Source organism: Sphaeramia orbicularis, chromosome 21 (genome assembly GCF_902148855.1).
Source record: "Sphaeramia orbicularis chromosome 21, fSphaOr1.1, whole genome shotgun sequence".
Classification (NCBI taxonomy): Eukaryota; Metazoa; Chordata; class Actinopteri; order Kurtiformes; family Apogonidae; genus Sphaeramia; species Sphaeramia orbicularis.
Window position 1 is genome coordinate 38,903,933 of NC_043977.1, and position 22,316 is coordinate 38,926,248.

At 38.0% G+C, this 22,316-nt stretch overlaps 1 protein-coding gene across 1 annotated transcript in view; it reads left to right on the forward strand.

The window, feature by feature from the left end:
- gli2a (GLI family zinc finger 2a) overlaps positions 1-22,316 on the forward strand; it is a 149,343-nt gene that overhangs the window by 11,267 nt on the left and 115,760 nt on the right. The window contains exon 2 of the mRNA XM_030125569.1: positions 17,468-17,608. Within this exon, the coding sequence (XP_029981429.1) occupies positions 17,494-17,608 (115 nt within the window). The 5' untranslated portion in view covers positions 17,468-17,493. The remainder of the gene's footprint in view (positions 1-17,467; positions 17,609-22,316) is intronic.

Genomic DNA, 22,316 nt, shown 5'->3' on the forward strand with positions numbered 1-22,316 from the left:
AATGTAGACCAGTGCAAATTGAGGGGAAAAAAATCTTGTGTTGCTGCTAAATTTGTTCTATTCCAGGAAACATGAAGATTCCCACCCAGAGGACAAATCCTTTTGTTTTAACATGAGCGAATGAATATCTGTGAAATTTGATACAAGTATTTGTAGTTATTTTGCATTCTCTTCAACTTTAAAGGTGATTTTTTTCACTACCCAACACTAACTGTGGCTGGAGATTCATTGTTTTATTTCATATTGGACCAAAATGACAAAACTAATAATAATAATAATAATAATAATGATAATAATAATAATAATAATAACAGTTTATATTGTATAACGCTTTTCATAGAACTCAAAGACACTTTACATGCAGCAGATAAAAACAGAAACCAGGCATATTAAAAACAGATTAAAAGCAGGTGCAAAGGCAGGTATACGAATATAAAACAGTTAAACATTAGGATTAAACATTAAAAGCAAGATGATTTGATTAGTGAGACAACTGTTTTAGTACCTCTCAGATCATGTGGTCTACTGTTCTGTCCTTTACTAGTGGGTCCAATGTCTTTGAATGGTGTCTGAACATATACTCCAGTTATTTGATTCTCTCAGGACAAGGGGGAAAAAAGCCCAAATTGCATCCATGTAGATTCCTCCCTGCCTTAGGATTGTGCGTAGGCCATGAGCTCCACATCTGTTTTCTGTTGGTCGAGGGAGACGAAGAGATCAACCACAGGATATTGCCTTTACTAGCAGGGAAGGTCAGGTTCAGGGGTGGGGTAAGAACTCATCCACAGGGCTTTTCTCTGCTGTTTTAGATGCCTTTTATATTACATCAGTTGTTAGATACTCATTACTCTGTATCTTCTGCAATCCACTGGGTGGTTGGGTTTTGGTTAGGGATTCAGTCCCCATGTGCATGTGTCTGTAGATATTTGAAACAGCCAAAAAACTGGAATGTGGTTAAAAAAAAAAAAGATTCAACTGACATGACTGCATGCTTTAACCCATAAAAACCCAAACAGCCACCAGCGAACAAAAGCATCTACTGACCTAAAAAATTGAATTACTGTTGATCCACTAATCCTAGCAATACATGTGCAGTTTTTCTTTTTATTGTCATCAGATATGACCCATTTGGACATTCAGAGGCTCCGTGGTGAACGTGGAAACACCATCATCTTCTATCATATTTATTCACCAGTAAAACCCATGGAGTTGGATCAATGACAGTGGATGGACACATTTGGTTTATGTTCAGTTAATGATAGATTTTACTAAAAAAAAGTCACTTTTCTTAAGTTTTCTGTGTTTTGATATAATAACCTTTGAATCTACTTTGAGTTGTCATGACCGTCTACATCAGGGGTAGGCAACCTGTGGGTCTTGGGCCCTTTTCCAGTAACTCAATGTAGCTTTGTCAACAACCATATGGAAATGAATAGCACTTTTTTTTTGGTACACATTTTGTCATTGGAATAAAGTAATTCTGACGTTATGCAGTTGTAAAAATGATGACTCTACTCCGAATGAATTAAAAAAAAAAAAAAGTAATAGTAGCAAAAGTAGACTACTTTTTAATTTTATAACACTGAAGGTATTCATTTGTATTCTCCATTGCAAGGAACGCCTTCACTTACCAGTTGATTTTTGCATCAAACAAAAATAATGACGAATATCACTGTTTTCTTTAGTTTTTTCATTTCTTTGTAGTTCTGTAAATGCACTGAAACTTTGATTTATTCTCCACATATTCTGTACAAACGACTCCTAAAGAGTTTCGTAAACAGTCACCAGTTTGATGAAAGGTATAAGGGTATCTTTTGGCTCCAGATAATTTCGTTTTTCTTTTTCTGTCCCAAAATGGCTCTTTAGATTGCAAAGGTTGCCAATCCATGATCTACATCAGGGGTGTCAAACTCATTTTAGGTCAGGGGCCACATACAGCCTGATATGATATGAAGTGGGCCGGATCAGTAAAATAAAATAAATAGTAGAATAAAAACTTAGAAATAATGTCATCTCCAAAGTTTTCTCTATGTTTTTGAGTGAAAAAAAGGAAAATTCCATAATGAAAATGTTTACCTCTACAAACTGTACTTGAAGATAACATGAACAAATATGAACCACCTGAAAATTCTTAAGAAAAATAAGTGCAATTTCAACAATATTACACCTCAGTTTATCATTTATACATATGCATTACAACTTACAGATCACAGTGAATCTACAAATACACAAAACATTTAATAACAGGCAGAAAATTGGTAAAATTCCACATACTTTTCTTAAGACATTTCAGGTTGTTCATATTTGTTCAGGTTATTCACATTTTTTGTAAAAGGTTAGTCCTTAAATGTAAACATTTTTGTAAAATTTTAATTTTTTATTTTTTTTTTTTTTTTTACACTAAAACAAAGAGGAAAATTTGCAGTTTTCATTATTTATAGATTATTATTATTATAGTATTTGGCAGGTTTGATCCACTTTAGATTGAATTGACCTAAAATGATGTGAACATCCTTGATTGTTAATTTCTTCAGTGTAATTTTTGTATTTCACAAATTCATCCCAGGGGCCGGATTGGACCCTTTGATTTTGGCCCCCGGGCCGCATGTTAGACACCTGTGATCTACATAGTCAGTGAATAAATATAGGACAAATACGTGGTTTATATTGAAAAATGTGAAAAAAGGGGGATAATATTCTAATAAATTGTGATAAATTATTTAAGAAAGGTTAAATAGAGTGAAAAGTAGCACTGGGTCTTTATGGGTTAAACACCAAATTCAGATATAAATGGATTTAATGTTACTGATCCACAGACACAGATTAAATTACCCTTAAAACAACAAGTTACGAAGCCACGTTAAGCAATTAAAAAGGTCCCCTATAGAAGACCTACACACTAGTTAAGAAGTAACGCTCTCCTTTCTGCTTGACTGACCTGAATGTATACATGTGTGACAGGCTGTAGTGATGTTGTTTCAACCTATGAATCAGACTAATGGCTAATGCGTCGCTGTCAGACCTCTCTAGTGTGTTTCATGACCTTGCAGGCCTGAGTTTTAAATCCTCACAGGGAGATGTTTCACCCAAGACAAGTGATTCACCCACAGAGAATGTACCCTGTCCTAGTTCAAACTTGCCCCGGCCCTGAGGTCTCTGGAGTTTGCCCTCCGTTACAGTATCATCTGTCAACAAATACAGCCTTGGTCCTGATATGGATTTCTTTGTGTTAATATTGAGCGGATTTAGCAGAAACACTGTTTTGCAGCTTCTTACACTTGGAATATTTCAACTTCAAAAGACCAAATAAACTAAGCATGTTATTATGAACTGATACACAATACTATTCTTTGTTTTTTGACAGAGCATCAATAGTTTTAGTGTGTTTTCTGCTCTTATACATTCATTGTATATGGTTTAAACCTCATTACATTAATCCCAGAGTACCAGTATTGTATCATTATACTGTATTTCCTCTAATAGTGACCCTGGCCTTGACTGCACCAGGCCCTAATCTGAAGGTTTGTGTTCAAGTATTTCCTTATTAAGTAGAAATGGTTCTGTTTAGTATGAAAGCTAATTTTGATCCCCTGACGTTTGCAGTGTTAAAAATAATGCAATACACTTATCTATAAACACAACACTTAGCCGTTAGAAGCAGTTCAGTGGATACAAACTATTGACTCTTTAAACAAGTTTATGTTGTGTAAACTTCGTCCTCTGGTTGCTCATGTAAGTTTATACAAATGAGTTTAACTGAAGAGGTAGGACACACACCTGCAGTGACTGAGATCAGAGAATAATAACAATCAACAGTGTTGAAAAAAGACAGATTATATTGTTGAATGGCTTATATTAAAATGGTAGAAGTCAACATTATGCTTAATAGACAGAACATTACATAAATGGTACCAGAAGTTCATCCATATTATTTATTTGTGGACTTTAATGAGACATAAAGGATGTTGTGTGAGGGTTTGGGAAATACTGATCGATGTTCACTATCCTTTCCAGGCATTATGGAACATTTTATAGACCAAACAAATACATTATATGAAAAAAAAGGAAGAAGAATGCAGAAATTCAGTCCAAGTGCATGAAATGTTTCCTGGATTCATTATGTATAGAAATATATTCATAGAAATACTCTTACATTCAAAATTTCAACCTTACTGTGTTATTGGAGGACATGACAAGACTTTATTACTTTTGTGAAATTCTTCAACATTTTTTGTTGTTATGTAGAAAATCAAGGTCAATGAAGTTACCATATTTGGTTCCTTACCTGTAAGTGGCAAAAAAAAGTAAAAAAAAAAAAAAAAAAAAAATACAACAAAAGTACATGTAAGGTGAAAGGAACAAATTGTAGAGCATTAGAAACATCACTACTGTTTGAATTCATGCCAAATCGGGTATATAGATTGCCAGTGGCCCAGAATAGATCTCATTACATTTTGGGAAAAATAGGTCAAAGTTACACATTTTTATGAATTTTTAAAATCTTTTTTTTCCCCCATTATAATGGGCAAAATTTCAAATGTCTGTAGCAGCAAAAGTGTTCGGTGAATTCATATCAAATTGGGTTTATAGATTGCCAGTGGCCCAGAGTGGATCTCATTACATTTTGGGAACAGTAGGTCAAAGTTAAAATTTTTTAATGAATTTTTAAACATTTTCCCATTTACTTATAATGGGCAAAATATGTGCGAGGGGCGGGGTTTGTTGTGCCTGACACTACTTGTTACTTTTGTGATTTTTTAAATTATTATGTAGAAAAGCAAGCTCAATGAAGTTGTCATATTTGGTTCCTTACCTGTAAGTGGCAATAAATAAATAAATAAATAAATAAATAAATAAATAAATCCAAGAAGTAAATATGAACAATTCAAGAAAAACACATTAGGTGAAAGGAACATGTATTTTAGAACATTAGACCAACATAAGTGCTTTTTATTGTTATGTAGAAAATCAAGGTCAATGAAGTTACCGTATTTGGTTCCTTGCCCTTAAGTGTCAAAAAAGAGGTATATTTATTAAAAAACAAAAAAAACAAAACACTTGTAAGGTGAAAGAAGCATGTATTTTAGAACATTAGAGCAACATAAGTGCTGATCCAGACCCCTGTCCACATCCACATTCTCCCTTTGAACATCATTCCTTACATTAGTACCATTACTTCATGGTACCTAACAAAGCAGGTACACTCACTGTTCATGCAGAGGTGGACCTTACAGACCCTGTAGACCACATTGGACCTGAGACTGTTGACTCACTGTAACTGTTGCTGTCTTGTAACATATGTGAAAATTACCAAAAATAGTCACTTGCCTGATAAAGGGTTAATTTCAAAGGAACTGGATTGAAGTTTTTCCCTGACTATAGTTTTATACATCTGTTTGGGTCTGTTAACATCCGTCTTAATCCAAATAATGCACAACTTAAAAAAGACAGACATTAAAATAATAGAGGTCGGCACGAACAGGTTTAAAGAGCGGTAAACCCAAGGTGAAAGTTTGGTTCTGTGGTTTAGAAATAAGTTCCATTCGACTGTTAAGGTGCTGAAACAGCCAGGACTAAAAATGTGTGCTGTTTTCTAAGTAAGGAAGGAAGGACGGGAAGAGAGTTCTCATGGAGAGAACATTTGGTGAGTTAAATTAAAGGTTTCTCATGAAACTGTCGCAGAGCCCCAGAGAAAAGGCCGTCCAGGGTGGTTTTGGTCTAACCCGTGTGAGGGGAAAAACAGCTGGATTTTGTCTGAATTATGCGGGGTGCTCTGTGGATCCGGATGTAGAGAAGGTAGAACTGAAGCACAATGAAAGAAGAGGCCTGTGTGGAAGCCAGCACCACCTCCCCTCTGTCTCCTACACCTGTCCACCTGTAAATTAAATCTGACGGTTCCTGCATTCCTCGTCAGGGTATCATCATTTTTAGCCTTTTACCCACATGCACGCAACTACAGAAACAGCCGAGAGTAGCACTGACACTGACATTGACATACAAGAACCTTAGAATAACAATATATTAACTAAAGAGTAATTTGTTTGTTGATCAATCTACTGATTATTTTCTTCATTAATCAGTTAGTTATTTGGTTAAAAAGTAGTGAATAGTGTCCCAAAGGTCATTAAATATCTTCAAGACAAAGGTATTCAGTTTGCTGCGCTAGAGAATTGAATAAAACCATAATCTATGCCTAATAAAAAGGCCACAATCAGAATTGAAGTGTTTGTTTTATTCAAACCAGTTAACCCTTTAAACCCTAAGCCTCAAATACTCTGGACTTTTTTTTTTTTTTTTAATTTTGACTATGAAAAGGTTAGAAAATATGCTGTGAGTGAGTCCTTATGCCCGTTTTTCCAGAGCACATAGAACTTTCAAAATGTAGTAATCATTTACAATTAACTGTGTGTTATAGTCCTGCTAAAACAGCTTCTCCAGCTTCTAGTACAGGTGTGAGTGAAATTACCGTAATGACCCAATAAAGGCTTTAAAGTGCAACGTCTCAGGTTTCGGAAACTTTTGGAATTTTTACAATTGCCCAAACAGTGACAGAGTTAAAGCCATCCAAACTGCATATGAGCAGGGTGTGTCAGCGATGACGCGTCAGGTATTAAAGAGTTAATTAATTGTCAAAATAGTTGTCAGTTAATTTAACAGGTGAAAACTAAGCGATTAATCTTTGTTGTACTGATGTATGACATTTAGCACAGTCTGAAGATCTTTAGTACTCATATGGAGACATGTTTCTCTGTTTCTAATCTGGTGGTTGCAGTTACTAACTTTAACCCATAAAGACCCAAACAGCCACTGGTGTCTCAAACCATCTACTGATGTAAAATATTTAATACCTGTTGATTCACTGATTCTATCAATCATAATTGGTGTAAAATACAGTTTGTCATCTTTTCATGGTCATCAGATATGACCCATTTGGACGTTCAGAGGCTTCGTAGTTACTGTAGAAACACCATCATCTTCTACAACATTGATTCACCAGTAAAACCCGTGGAGTTGGATCAATGACAGTGAATGGACACACTGGGTTTATGTTTAGTCGATGATATATTTTACTGGAAAAGTCACTTTTTCTTCAGTTATCTCTCTTTTTGATAATAATAACCCTCAAAGGTAATATCAGAATGATGATATAAGTACATGATCTGTAAATTAAATATCGGAAAATACCAGATTTTCACTGAAAAAGTGCAAAAATACATAGAATAATATTATAATAAATGGTGATAATCACTTAGGAAAGGTTAAATAGAAAGAAAAATTCATTTGGGAACTGACATAAAAGTAGCACTGGGTCTTTACGGGTTACGATGCCACTGAGAATAGGAGTATTTAACAAAAAAAATGTGTATTACAAAAAAAAAGAATAAATATTGAAAGTGCACTAAGAATTAGAGCTGTTATTCCATCCTAAAGTTCACTGTGTCATTGTATCCACAAAAAAAAAAAAAAGATTCAATAGTGATCAGTTTTATTATAACAGTTGAAGTTACTTAGAGGTAGTGAAGTCTTAACAGAACAAACCAAAAAACACTCCAGTGTGTTTCTTAGTTAAGTGGGTCTAGAATGGCACCTTTAATATCATAGTTTTATTCAGGGTTCATGCAGGTGCTTGAAATCCTTGAAAATGCTTGAATTTCAATGCTGTGTTTTCAAGGTTTGAAAAGTGCTTGAATTTTAGTTTAAGTGCTTGAATGTGCTTGCAATTATAATCAAAGCTACCTACAGAGAAGTGATACATGTTGAAAAATAAAACTTTATGTCAAAAAATAAAATTAGCAGGGGCTCATTTTATCTTAATCTTCATCTTGGTGTGAGTGTATCTGCAGAACGCCAAGTAGCTTCCCTTTTTTTGGATAAAACTTTGTGTTCTCCTTTAATTTCTAAACTTTTTGCTATAATGAAACATAATTTTAGATGCTAATAGAAAAATACAATGTACATCATTGTGAGAAAAAGTGCAAACAATAATCCTGAGTTTATGTATTTCTGTAGATTTGTATGTGGGGTGGCCATGGCTCAGATAGTAGAGCAGGTCATCCAATAACTGAAGGGTTGGCGGTTCGAATCCCGCTCTGTCCATGTGCTGTTGTGTCCTTGGGCAAGACACTTCACCCTCCTTGCCTCCAGTGCTGCTACTCACACTGGTGTATGAATGTGTTTGAATGTTCGGTGGTGGTCGGAGATTGGCAGCCACGCTTCCATCAGTCTGCCCCAGGGCAGCTGTGGATACAGATGTAGTTTACCACCACCAGAGTGAGAATGTGAGAGCGAATGAATAATGTATCCTCTGCACTTTGAGTATGCGTTCATAGAAAAGCGCTATATAAATCTAATCCATTATTATTATTATACTCCAGGCTGGGGCGCCGATAAGGGGGGGGTAAACATGACAAATTCATGGGGTCCATTATTTGTTGGGGGCCCATAGAACAGTGGAGGGGGTCCAGTGGATATAGAAGTTGTGAAAATTTTGTGTCAGATCTGCTGTATAAGAGGTGTAGAAGTCTGGAGGTGATGTAGTTTTGTTTTTGTTGTCATGGTGGTTAAGTATGGAAAGTGACATTGTTTTTGCCCCCCAGTCCAACAGATTGAGAAGATAGTCAATTTCTGTAGGGTCCACAACGATTATGCTTTCATGGGGCCCATAATTGGTAGCAGCGCCCCTGAAAATGACCCTTAAAAGTGCTTGAAAAGTGCTTGAATTAACCTTGAAAAATGTGTATGAATCCTGTTTATTATTGAGTCAATCTATACCAGTGTAGTGTTTTAAATACAGGACTTCATCTCGCTAAATATAGAAGATAAATTGTAAATAGTGTAAAAGATATCACTTAATTGAAATGGAAAAGAGGGATAGTAGAATAGTAGGAAAGGAAAAATACTCCAGAGGGAAGCACTGTAGAAAAAGTAAAAGTAGCAGCATCAGATCTCACCCAGTGTTGTAGAATAACACGTCTGTGATGAGGATGCAAAACATGTAAAACAAAACCTTATTTTGGCTTTTGGGGGCTGTTGTGTTAACCTGCATGAGTGTCCCTGTAAGAAACTTGAGTCGAGAGGTCTGCAGGTGGCATAGGGGCAGGAGACCTCACCTATCCATCTCTGCTGTGTTTGCCAAGTGAGCAGAGTGTGGGACAGCAGTTGGTGAGCCACTCATGTATGTGTGTGTGTGTGTGTGTGTGTGTGTGTGTGTGTGTGTGTGTACGTGTGTGTCTGAGCTGCCAGGAAAGAGAAGCTACCAGCATACGGATCGCATTGACTGAAAGATAGGAAGGAAGAAAGTAAGAAGAGCAAAGCCTGGAAATCTTCAAAATGAGAGGGCCTCTTTTGATGTGTGTTTGCATTCCTCACAGTGTTGGTGAAAGGGGAGCTGTTGAACGGTAGTGGAGGAGAGGAACACTTGAAACTGAACGAGGCGCTAAGAAAAACACACACCAGGTCTCATAACAAAAGTCCTACGAGTCTGAAACAGAGGGGGTAGAAGGTAAATTAACACAGAGCGAGAGAAGAAAAGGAGAGGATGTGACGGCGCGGCTGTTAGCTACTGAAAAAAAAAAAGCTGCTTATTCTCTGACCTGAAATCTACAAAAACGATTATTTTGCATTTGCTGTGTCAAGACTTCTGTGGTCTTTAAAAAATATATATATATATAAAAAAAAAAACAAACTTCAGAAACAAGTGAGTTTACCCTGGAAACAAGTGAATTATTTGACCCTGTTACCAATGTGAGGCTGACCTTGGCAGAAAATAATACATAACCGTGACTTTCCACATTACCTCAGTCTTTTTCCTGTGTCTTGTGTGGTGAAGTGGCATGTCTGGGCGATCCATCAGCGTGAGGCCTGGTGGAGGAAAACCAAAATGTAAGATGTCTGCCATAAATTGTTTTGCTGTTCTGTGTTAATGCTTGCCATCCCCTGTGGTCCGCTCCCAATCACATCAACTGACTGAGTTTAAACGGTTAAATAAAGCAACTTAATATTCATCCAGTACTTTTTTTTGTGTGCGTGCATGTGGGCAACCCAGGATTGAAAATAACACTGAAGAATTTGTAGAAGATATTAAATAAAACACATATTTCCTGGCATTTGTGTTAAATCCAGTTTTGTGGCCGTGCGGCAGGAAGCAACGAGAACAAAGCACCCTCACTGGAAAAGTTACGGTTAAGGTTTCGGATATGGTTGCGCGTAGCCTTTTACACATGCAGAGAACAGCTTTGCCTTCAAATGAACAAAACAAATCACTGAAAGAACATAGTAATCTGCCTCCCAGAAAGGCTACGATCATATGGACAGGGCTCATCACAACAAAACATTATGTTATTCACCTAAATTCTTTTTTGGTTAGTTCAACTCATGCAAACAACATTCCTGGTGGATTACTTGGTAATGTGAACACCATATTTCAGCTGTGTTTTTTAAGGCAGATACTATAACCCAGGGGTGTCAAACTCATTTTAGTTCAGGGGTCACCTTCAGCCCAATATGGTTTCAAGTGGGCCGGACCAGTAAAATAATAACAGTGAAAAAAGTCAAATTAAATCATGATAATGTTTACAGTACATTTACAAAAATTTGAATAACATGAACAACTGGAAACATCTTAAGAAAAACAAGTGCAATTTTAACAATATTATACCTCAGATTATTAGTTTATCCTTTACACATGTGCATTACAACTTACATTACAATTACAAATGCACGAAACAGTTAATAACAGGCAGAATATTGGTAAAATTGCAGTTACTTATCTGAAGACATTTTGGGTTATACACATTTTTTGTAAAAGAATAGTTTGTTAATATAAACATTTTCATGTAATTTTATTTTTTTATGCTAAAACAAAGAGACGTTTTGCTGTTTTCATTATTTATATGTTTAATATGATAGTATTTTTACTGGTCTGACCCACTTGAGATCTCATTGGTCTTTATGTGGAATCTGAATTTAAATCATGTTGACATCCTTGATTGTTAATATCTTCAGTATAATTTTTGCATTTCACAAATTTATCCCACGGGCCAGATTGGACCCTTTGGCGGGTCGGATTTGGCCCCCGGGCCACATGTTTGACACCTACGCTATAACCTTACTCACTAAAGCTGATCCGTCAACTGAATAATAACTGTAAAACTATATATGGGTCAAAATACAGTAATGTCCCATCAGAGAGTGAAATTTAATTGATTGCCATTCCAACATTTATTTCAATATGAAGTCGCTCCGTGTTTTGGCTAATCCCTAATGGTCCAACTAAAGCAAAAATGAATTTAAAAGGAAAAATGTGGGTCGTTAAGCAACACTAATCTGTCAAGTTGTCTCTAAAATGTCCCGTCAGACAGATTTCGAATACTATGTTTTGACCCGTATCTAATTCAAGGTAAGTCATACCTAAATAAAACCCCCAGATCACCGTCTATATTATGCAATTCTACAAACAATTTTATTTGTTTTACTTATATTTTCCCCTCAAAATCAATCATTTTAGCTCAGAGGGCTAATCACCATAAGTTCTGCTGATACTCATTGTAATTCCCTAATTCATACGATCTTATACCTCGGTCAATATCACACTCTCTCATTTCAGTTACAAGAAGAGATTGTGTCATTTTCCGTCTTCGTACTCTTCTATTCTTGCACTTGAGGAACTTTTACATGACAAAGAGCGTTTAACAGCAAGTGGGTCGCCAATCCAGTAGAGCTGTTTATCTTAATTTTGCATGTAAGCATTTCAGCTGGAGCAGCAGAATGGGTAGCCGAGGTTAAACTGATGAAGAGCTAAGGTTTTTTGTTGAGTGAGGTGTTTGAGAAGACAAGAAACTGACCCAGGCAGCAAATGAGGAGAGATTTGACTGAAGAGCTCACTTTTTATTAACCCATTATGACCCAAACTTCCACTGGCGACCAAAAACATATACTGGTCTAAAATGTTTAATTATTCTTGATCCATTAATCTTATCAATCCATGTAAATAATTGGTGTAAAATACAGTTTGTCATCTTTTCATGGTTATCAGATATGACCCATTTGGAAGTTCAGAGGCTCCATAGTTACCGTGGAAACACCGTCATCTTCTACAACATTGATTCACCAGTAAAACCCATGGAGTTGGATCAATGACAGTGGATGGAGTAGATGGATTGTTTTTACACCCAGTTAATGATATATTTTACTCAAAAAAGTCACTATTTCAGGTTCAGTTTTCTCTGTTTTGTTATAATAACCTTTGAATTTACTGTTTTCATGAACATCTAAATTAAATATTGGAAATTAAAGATAGGGAAATACATGATTTACAGTGAAAAATGCAAAATACAGAGAATAATATTGTAATAAATAGTGATAAATGATTTAAGAAGGGTTAAATAGAGAGAAACATTCATTTTGGAAGTGACACAAAAGTAGCTCTGGGTCTTTATGGGTTAATCCAAAGATATATACTGTTTAAAGCTTTAGAGAAGGTGGATTTTGGACTGTGAATGTGGACTGTAGATCTTCGATGTGACATACGTCATTCCTCGCCTTCGTGCCAAGTATCGACAGGAGGTTGAACATTAATCTCATGGCCAATACTCCACTTCTGTTCGTTTCATATTATTGCATCAGTGCTACTGCTAACTAAGTTAGCCTTGGGTTCTCTAATGTTAAATAAAGTGAAACACGATTCTTGTTTAGCCCCTTTAAATGGATCTGCCTCAAAATCCTAGGGGTCCACCCAGCCTGCATGAAAATCAGTGTGGTAGTTTGTGCATAAACCTGCTGACGGACACAGGAACTAATGGTAAAAAGATCACATAACCTCCTTGGTGGCGGTAATATTGTTTTGTAATGTAATATTTTGTTTTGCTTATGCAAAAACAGAAATCCATCAGTGTGTTTATGCTTTACAGTGCATTAAAAAACAGAGGGAAAAGATTAAAGATTTTTATTTATCACATGCTAATGGTAAGAACAGTGGAAAGAAAGTGCTGTTGACAAGGTCATACAACCAAAACTAGACAATGAATTACATAGAAAAACTTGAGTGAAGTCATATAAATATAATAAAATCCACTGTTCTAATGGATTGTAATGTGTCCACATCTATATTATGCTCATGATCAGCACAATGAAAGGTAAAATACTTTCAGTGCTAACTTTTCTAGAGTTAGAAAACCTTTAAGAACCTTTAGGAACACAAACCTCTAAATAGTATTTTTCATTAAATTCACATATTTGTCATCTGCCCTCCCCATTGCTTTATTTTGCTGCATCGGCGTTTTCTGTGGCCTGGATGCAGCCTAAAGAGTCGATTTAACAGGTGACACAGTGACATAGTCTTGAGGAGGTTTTGAGAAAAAGCAAATCATGATATCATGACTGTGTGTGGTAAGAGGGGTGTAATCCTGTCCCGCGCTCTGAAGTCCCCAGTCTGTGTCACATGGCACCAGAGGGTGGCGTAAGGAGAGAGGGGAGGTGAGTGGGTGGGTGGGGATAGGGGGGGGTCTTATCCTGTTCGTGCTGCCACAGTCTGCCCAGCCAACCAGAAGATGAGAAAAGAAGTGCACCCTTGTTGTTTGTTCGCCTTTGGCCCCTGCCATCTGTCCGTTTGGTTCCTGACACCTGTACCAGCCCGTCAGAGCTGGGTTCCCCTGTCATCGGGGGCAACACAGGTCTGGCCTGTAGGGAGACGCTGGGTAGGGGGGAACGATGTAACAGCTCCACAGAATTAAGCAGAGCAGTAGGTGGGAGGATCAGGGTGAAGTTGGGGCCACTTTCTAAGAAACAGGCTCAAATTTAACAGTTGTAGCTGCATTTTTATAATGTAAATCCACTCTGAACCACACCTGCTGGTTATATTTTTTTTATTTTTAGGTAAATAATCTTTACAGGTGCTTGTACACCAGTCCTCTCTTCATCAAAATATTGGCTCAAGGTTCAGAGGCAATTGGAAAGCAAAGAGCTGGCATGCTGTAAAAGCACGGAAACAGCTATTAATGCGGTGCCAGATGTTAGTCTGCGATGTTAAGGGGAGGATTCTCGGTTATTTTTAAGGGGCAGGCTGCTTCAAAGCCAAAGGCGGTTGCTGTTAGCTCTTGCTTGGGCACATCTTATCTGGGCCAAGAGGGCTCACGAGTAAAAAGAGGCTGCATTCTGGCCAACTCTGAATAAGATAAAGGCCCATGAAAGAGCACATTAAATTCTATCACTAAGGTGATGTCAGAGTGACGGAGTTCTCCAAGACAAGATGGCTCGCTGGCTACCTCGAGGACTTTTTGGCACCAGAAAAAAAAGAGACAGCTGCAGCCTAAACCTGTTAGTCGCCCACCTCTAATCGGCTTACATTGGCTCAGTGACAGGCGACTGGCACCTCCGAAGGGTCACAGACATGGCTGCTAGTACACACACCTCTCAATAAAGGACGACATGTTGGATAGCCACATGAAACCAAAACAGCACTTCACACATTCAGCTAGTAGAAACCAGATCAATGAACAATTATGTTTTCCATCCAGCAACCTCATTGATGGTCCATCTTTTTATACCCAATCACACATCAATGATCAATGAACAATTGTGTTTTTAATTCAACGTCAGCACTCCTCATCCGCCCATTTCTGCACATTCACATATCGCATCATCTGTGACCACGTTGAGTTTTAATTCCTTATCTCTTAGGTCATTTTTTTAATCATGTTTGAAGCCAAAAATCACATTTGTTTCCCTTACTAATTCCCTGAATGTTTTATCAAGGCTTGTTTGTGTCCGTTGAGCTCTATTCAAGTCATAAACACTAATTTTTTATAAGACTTAGGACAAAACGATGTTTCCTGTGAAGTTTTAATCAATTTATTTAATGGCTGCCAACAGGTGTGTGAATAAAACTGAGATCATACATTTGGAGGCCAAATGAGAGCTGTTGGAAAGATTTTTGTTTTCTCACACCTCTGAAATATGAAGTCACCCTGTTTTATTGCACCCAGTTGCTCTGCTGTTATGTCATTAAAAACATTGTAAAAAGATGTTATACAGATAAAAGTCACCTCTTGAAGCGTCACAAGTCTACTGGCCAGGCAGAAAAATATTCCACATCAACACATTATCCCGGAAACAAAAACAATGTGCAGTTTAACCAAAGCGCATGAAAATTGCATCACCCTAATCTTACATCATATATGCAACAGTTTCATCTCTTTTGAAAAAAGCTCATTTTCACCTTCAATGACAGAATACCTGATAAAATAATTATCATTTCTGTCCACCTAAGGGCTGCATTTTTAATAAAACAACAGGAGAACGAAAGAAAAGGTTTTGAATATAGTTTACTTCAGTAACCAAGGTGATTATTGTTGACAAAAACTAACGAAATGATGAAAACTAGAATTGTAAAAGCGTTTTCGTTAACTGAAATAAATAGTAACTATAATTAAAAGAAAAAAAACGATAACTAACTGAAACTGTATTGTGTCTTTACAAAACTAACTAAAACGCATAAAAATTCTGGATTAAATTCCCTTTGTTTTCGTCTTTGTCAATATCGGATTGATATAAAATCAATTTATTTCCCTCAAGTAATTTTAGCTGCTGGCACCATATGATATTTAACGGTACGTCATTTCTCGTCACTTGTCGTTTAGTCGTCTTCTCATCCCCACTCTCCCTGGAAACATGTAGACTAAGGTTGGGAGAAAGCAGCAGAGTCCTGTCTGGGATTTATTTGAATTCAGCGGTGAAGAAGATAAAAGATATAAAGAAACTAAAACTAAACTAAAACTAAGCATTTAGAAAATAACAAAAACTAATAAAAACTAGCAAACCTGCTCTAAAAACTAATTAAAACTAACTGAATTAGAGCAAAAAAGTCAAATCTAAATAAAACTAAACTATAATGAAAAATCCAAAACTATTATAACCTCGGCAGTAACTATTTCCACATATTTTTCATCATTTCCTGTGTTGTATCATCAAAAAGTCCAATCCGTCTCATTAAGCCACCAGCTCTGGTCGTACATCCCTTCTCTCCTTGTTGCTGTAATGTCAGTCTTCTGTCAAAGCACACAAACGTTTTCTCACCAGCGTCTGAAAGCAGGTGGGAAAGCATTGACCACGAGTTTAGCCGGAGACTGTGGAATGAAACGTTCCCTCTCAGGCAGAGACTGGTTCTTGTTTGTTCTGGGCAGAGGATGATCTTGTAGGTCCCACCAAGTCAAACAAGTGGCACGTTGCCAAGTCATCGAGCCATTCACACGGACATGAGGAGGTATTGACACAGTGAGCGCGGCTAAAACCTCAGCGCTAAGGGCCACTCACGTTTACAATTGGAACAGAGAGCGCACTGTGAACTCATTACATCAAACTGAGAAATGTGTGTGTGGTTCAGCCCTGATCTGACGTGACTGGCAGAAGGAATACATACACACCTGTGGAGACACCTCAGCTTTTTACTACATGGCAAAAAGACCTTTGCATGCTAGGCAGTCAGTTATTTGGAAAGAAGATTTAGCTTGAATGACAATGAGTGTTTTGTTAAATTATGTAATTATTTTAGTCTTAAATCGACACTGAGTTATGCACAGCTGAAAGTTAGTTCAGCTTAAAAACTAAGAGTAGCCAGTTACCGTACGTTTTTGTTGCATTGAAGCGTTTCCATGCAGCATTTTCAGTTGTATTATCACGTCTTTCATGTGCTGAAGTCCATGTCACTCCTGTGTACAGTCGTATATTGAGGGTTACTTTCACCTGTCATTTTCGGACCAAACTACCCTTTTTTCCTTTAAGAACTTAACGAGTGGAAATAAAAAAGTGAAACAGTCCCTGGTCAAGGATAGCATCCACTCTTCTCGTGAATGTTTTTAATGAGATGCACTTCGTTTTATTTCACATTCTTGTTCTTTGTTCATTGGTTGCTTTATTCCATTGCTGTGTGGTGGATAGAGATGAAATGCTAGTTCACATTTTTGTATTTTACTTCAGTGTCAGTCTGTTTCTTCACATTTCATAGCCTGGTATTAAGAGCTTTTGTTTAAACAGCTCATAATTGTAAAAATGGAGACTCTAAGGTTAAGACAAAGTATTTTCTTCTTCTTCTTCGTCTTCTTCTTCTTCTTCGTCTTTGTCTTCTTCTTCTTCTTCTTATTATTATTATTATTGTTATTATTATTATTATTATTATTATTATTATTATTATTATTATTATTATTATTATTATGGGCCAAAAGCACCTAAAGGAATAAAATTTACTTAAAGTAAATTTCCAGCTGTCAGCAGTTGAAATATTTCACCTTTTAACCCCATTGTCAGGGTCAGTTTCGTCTTCCAGAGCATGACTGTGTTACCCTGCTGCTCATCACTACCTACTGCTGCTGGTAGATGTTATGTTAAATCTACCGCTTTCTTTGCACCGTGGTAAAAGATCAACAAGACTTCATCACCCATCATCATAACCTGAGCATCTCCTTCGTCTTTTCAGATCAGGTCGGAGATTTGAAGAGCAACATGGAGACTTCAGCTCCAACAGCCACTGAGAAGAAGGAGTGTAAAGGTTCGGGTCTGGATGGAAGCAGCTTCTCCGAACTCCCAAAGAAACCATCACCCACCACCCTGACCAGAGGTACATATATTTGACCACCATCTTTACTCATTTCCTCTTAAACTTAATACTCAGGGTTAAAAAGTGACAGTATAGTTTAAAATGTTATTTGGTAATTTGGCCTGAAACTAGCAGTGCTACGCTTTTCTCCATTTGAAACACAAACATATTCTAGCATTGTTGTTGTATCCTCATGTTATTTTGTAGATCTGTGTACTCTGCAGTGCAGTCAACTGAAACGTTATGGCTACTCTCATAAGTAGCTGGGTGGCACATGAAAAGAGTTAGACCCGGAGATGGGGGCTGTGTGTTTCATAGATGTCAGAGAATGGGTGATGAAAAAATGCTTTAATGAGGTCGAAAGACCTTGTTCTCACCTCCCAAGTGTAAATTTCATGAATTACTAAAAAAGACTGGCATAGCAGTGGACGACATGGTGTATCAGAGGCCGTGGATAAAGGCTGGGAGGGGGGCAGCACTTTTGAAATGCTAACAAGATGTCATATGACATTGTGGCGTTAGCGGTATTTCTGCTTAATGATGGGCTTGGTGGCCTGCCACAAGAGCAGCCATGAGCATTAATTGTTTAGGGATGCAGGGTGAGAAACTAGGACGTTTTCTGTGTGCCCTCACTGGCAACACCACAAAGAGTCCACAAGTTTTTCAAACCAGAAAGAAGAAAATATTGCTCTTGCCATGACATGAATTATTTAGTCATTTACAGAGTTATGACCATTGTGTGTCCTGTAGGCTGTCGGGATTTAATTTTCATAACCTTGCACTGCTGAAAAAGAACTGAGTGAGGGTGCAAGATCACTCTATAAAGGGCTTGTAATTAAAAGATGAGAGCTCATGTTTTTGTAAGTGAATGTGTGATGAAAACTCCTCATAACGAGGTTCGAGGACAAGTGTTATAAATTACTAACGCCGGCTGGTGGACACTGAAACCCCTCAGGAAGACGCACTGGCATTGCCTTGTGGGTCCACTGCAGCAACACATTCAAGTTGTGTTACTGTTTAATGAAGGGCTTGGTGGCCTGCCATCACAAAGCGCACTTTTTCACCCAGGGGAAGAGTAAAAGTAGGACATTAGTATGTCTTTAATTTAAGCTCTGCCTTTGTTTGTTGTTGTTACACTATTCCTATTTGATTCTGAAATTAGTATGCATGTGGAAACACAAATATGGGACGAATGTGAATAAATCTTGGGAACATTCTTTGTAAAATATCACAAACTGGTTCATTTAAAAGCTCTTACTTATTCAGCTTCCTTGTATATAGAGCACCGTTTGCTCACGCCTGGACTACATTATACATTATAGTCTTTGAAATGAAGCCACACAACACAATAGTGTAACCTAAGCAGAAACATCCTGAGAACATCGTGTACGACCTAATCCGATGTGTCAGCTTGCTACGAGTCTCATAACTTATTTCACGAGCGTTCACTTTGCTTGTGTTTCACGGAGACATGCCTTACCCTGTTGAACTCCTGTCTGTCTCTCTTGAGTGTGAAAACACAATGGGACAGGGATCGCTCTCTTATGCAGGATGTGAGGGAGGAAAGAGGCGAAAGAGGGATGCTGGTACAAATGCACGGGTCAGATTCAGTCCATGTGATAGGAATCAGGCTTCTTTCTCGGGGTCTTGTTAATGGTTTTAAATGGGCACTCACATTTTGTGTGACAGCCTGCATCTGTCTCGCAGCAACAGGGCGTGCTTCCACAGGCTCGGCCCTTGCAACCCGACTCCCAGACCCAGGGATTTACGAGTCTGTGTCGGCTCGTGCTTTACCATGTCAGAGTAACATGTGTTCAGATTAGGTGCCCGCTTCCAGGACTGTAAAACATCTCACGGTTTCAAAGGAATACCTGTGATTGATGCACCCCCCTCTGCTCCAGCTACTTCACACCCAAGAGCGTCTGGCTCAGATGTACTGTAAGTCTCTGGCCTCAGCCACAGAAGAGCGACGGTTTCAAACACAGATCTGCCAACTTGTTGTTTTACAGCCCTTATTATATTCAGAGAAAGTTTGCCAAAGAGAATTTTTCCATCATCGCTCACTTGGGTGTTGACCGTACTAGGCCAGTGGAGCAGACAAGCTTGGTAACACTGATTATTTCTGCCTAACTAGTGTGTTATATTCATCTTTCTCAGGGTTTGGCTGCAGCTTGTGAACAACTGACAGAGACTGATGTTCTTGAGCATAAAAAAACACATTGTCCACAGATATTTATTCCCAGCTTTGATTTATCTAAGGAGGCTGCGGATGAGAGGCACCGCAAAAAAAATCTCTTCACCTATGTCAACACTTGCCATGTTGCTCGGGCTTGAAGAAGAACACAGATCTAGCTTTAAATCACCTCTCCTCTCATGCATGGAAATGGATCAGCTGCGAGTCTTACCATCCGGACTCTGAGTGGTCACTGGAGTTTAGATGGATGAACAAGAGAAATCTGGCGTAATTACTCTTGCTGGGGGAGTAGCGCCGCTCGGAGATAAGGAGTGTGTGTTAATCACGGCCATCACGGGTGAAGCTCGGATGGAGTCTGAAGGGGTTCCACTAAGGTCTTAGCACCGGCCACAGGGCCTTTCTCTTGAGGGTGCTCTGGAGCGGGTCATGGCCCCCCTGGCAGAGAAAAATGTCCCAGAGAAAAATAGACCCTCCCACCCCTCCCCAGTCCGCAGGCCTACTCCAAAGGGACAGCCACTAATCTTCCTGAGAAAGAGATTTCTGCCTTTCTTTCTATGCTCCTAAATGAGGCTCTTACGCTGCTGTGGTTCCTCAGAGGGAGTGGGAGGTGGAGGGAGGGGGTGTCGGGGGGGATGCAGCGACCGAGGTTATGTAGGGATGACCGCATTCACGCTGGACCCCTTTGCACCATTTGGGGTTTAACTCCTTGGCCCTCCACCTTAGTCAAAAGATGGAGAGAATTCATCTTCTGATGACTGAAGTGTTGTATTCAGCAGTCAGTGTTGAAATAAGTACTCAGATTATACTTAAGTAAAAGCAGCAATAACACACTGACAATAATCCCCAACATGTAAGTATATTAAAAATCATACTGAAATATTATCTAATGTTAAATATATTAGAGCTGTGTGATATCAACAAAAACAGACATTACAATAGGCTTATATTTCTTCTGACGTTTTTCACTGGTAGTATATCTCTGAGATATAAGAAATAAAAATACAGAGATTTTTCCACATGACTTGCTCTGTTTGAAAGAGCATTACTCCAGAATGATTGTGGTGTTTTTGTTTTTTTTTTTAGTTTCTCTACAGTAACTCCGTGAACTGCTGGTGGCTGCAGACATCGGACTGAATTGTGATCTTGATTTTACACAAATGGGTTTGCAAAAACAAAAAAACTGTGCAAAAAGCAGATTTAAAGAACTTTTTATGTAATCAGAAAACACATAAGCATATTTTTGGGTTATTTTTAAACTGGTCGGACAAAATTAGACCATGACAGTTTCCCCAGTGTAGTTAATTAATGTCCTGTAAAACACTCACTAGCAACAAACTCTGTATCCAAGAACCCTTAACCTCCTGAGACCCAGGAAATGTCAGCAAAGTACAAGTTTTTTTTGTTTTTTATCTAATAATGCCTATAGTGGAAACACCATGATGCAACAGTTTATTCAGATGCAGTTTTTAAAATTTTTATGGAATGTCCTTTGTGGTTGACAGTTTTCTTTTTTTTTGTATAAAGTTGTGAAACTCTTGTCCACAAATGTGGACAGAAAACCCATAGCTGGGTCTTAAGAGGTTAAATCAGAGATTAGTCATGGAAGATGAGACAAGTTTTCTTGTAACATGCCATGTATGAGGTCATGTGCCTTACTTGACATTGCACGTCCTTCAAATGCATGCATGCGTTGCAATGGTGAAACAATAAATCATTCGTCCCCAGTGGTCAAAAGTAAAAGAAAAATGCCAAAGTAGTTGTCAATGTGCAGCCTAGTGCAATCTTCTGTTATCTGTCCTATTTAAAGAAATACAGAAGATCAAGTTACATGGATGTACATACAAGAAACACCTCCCCTGACTCCTAAAGCCACCAAACATGCCATAGATTTCATTTTTAACAGCCCAAAGAACATATTCGTATCCCCAGTGTTGAGAAAGAATCAGCTCTATCAGGTGTCATCTACAGTAACATTTTGTAACAGCGTATCAATAAAGCTTTTCCTGATACTTGAGAAGACCTGCAAGCAACAAGCTTACAGGAAGGCCTATTGACCAAGCCCCCGTGTTGTTTATTTTCCTGTCAGGGTCTATAGCAGCACACTATCAGGAACTCACTGCTGTCCTCCAAGTATGTTTTACAACAGATATAGTTTCTGTCCCGGAATGACTTTCAATTTATGGCTATCTATTCGCAAAACTATAGCTTTATCATTCAGAGTCACTTTACACCTCAGGTTTGTCCCTGATATGTCCAGTCTTAGCCCTATTTCGACACATTTCATATATTTAATAAGTATTATAGCTACTTTTTTTTATACTGTATTTCCTGCCGACTAGCTATCTGGGTTACAGAGATCAGTGCTTACATTAATTCATGCAGCTTTCATAAACAGTTAACTTGGTTGCTTTCCAAGTCACCCCTTTACTCCCCTCCCAGCTTCCATCCTCACATCTTTCTCAGCCCCTATGTCCGTCTTTTTCTCCATCTTATCTAGAGTTTCATTTTGGGCACCGACTGGCCAAGACAGGATTT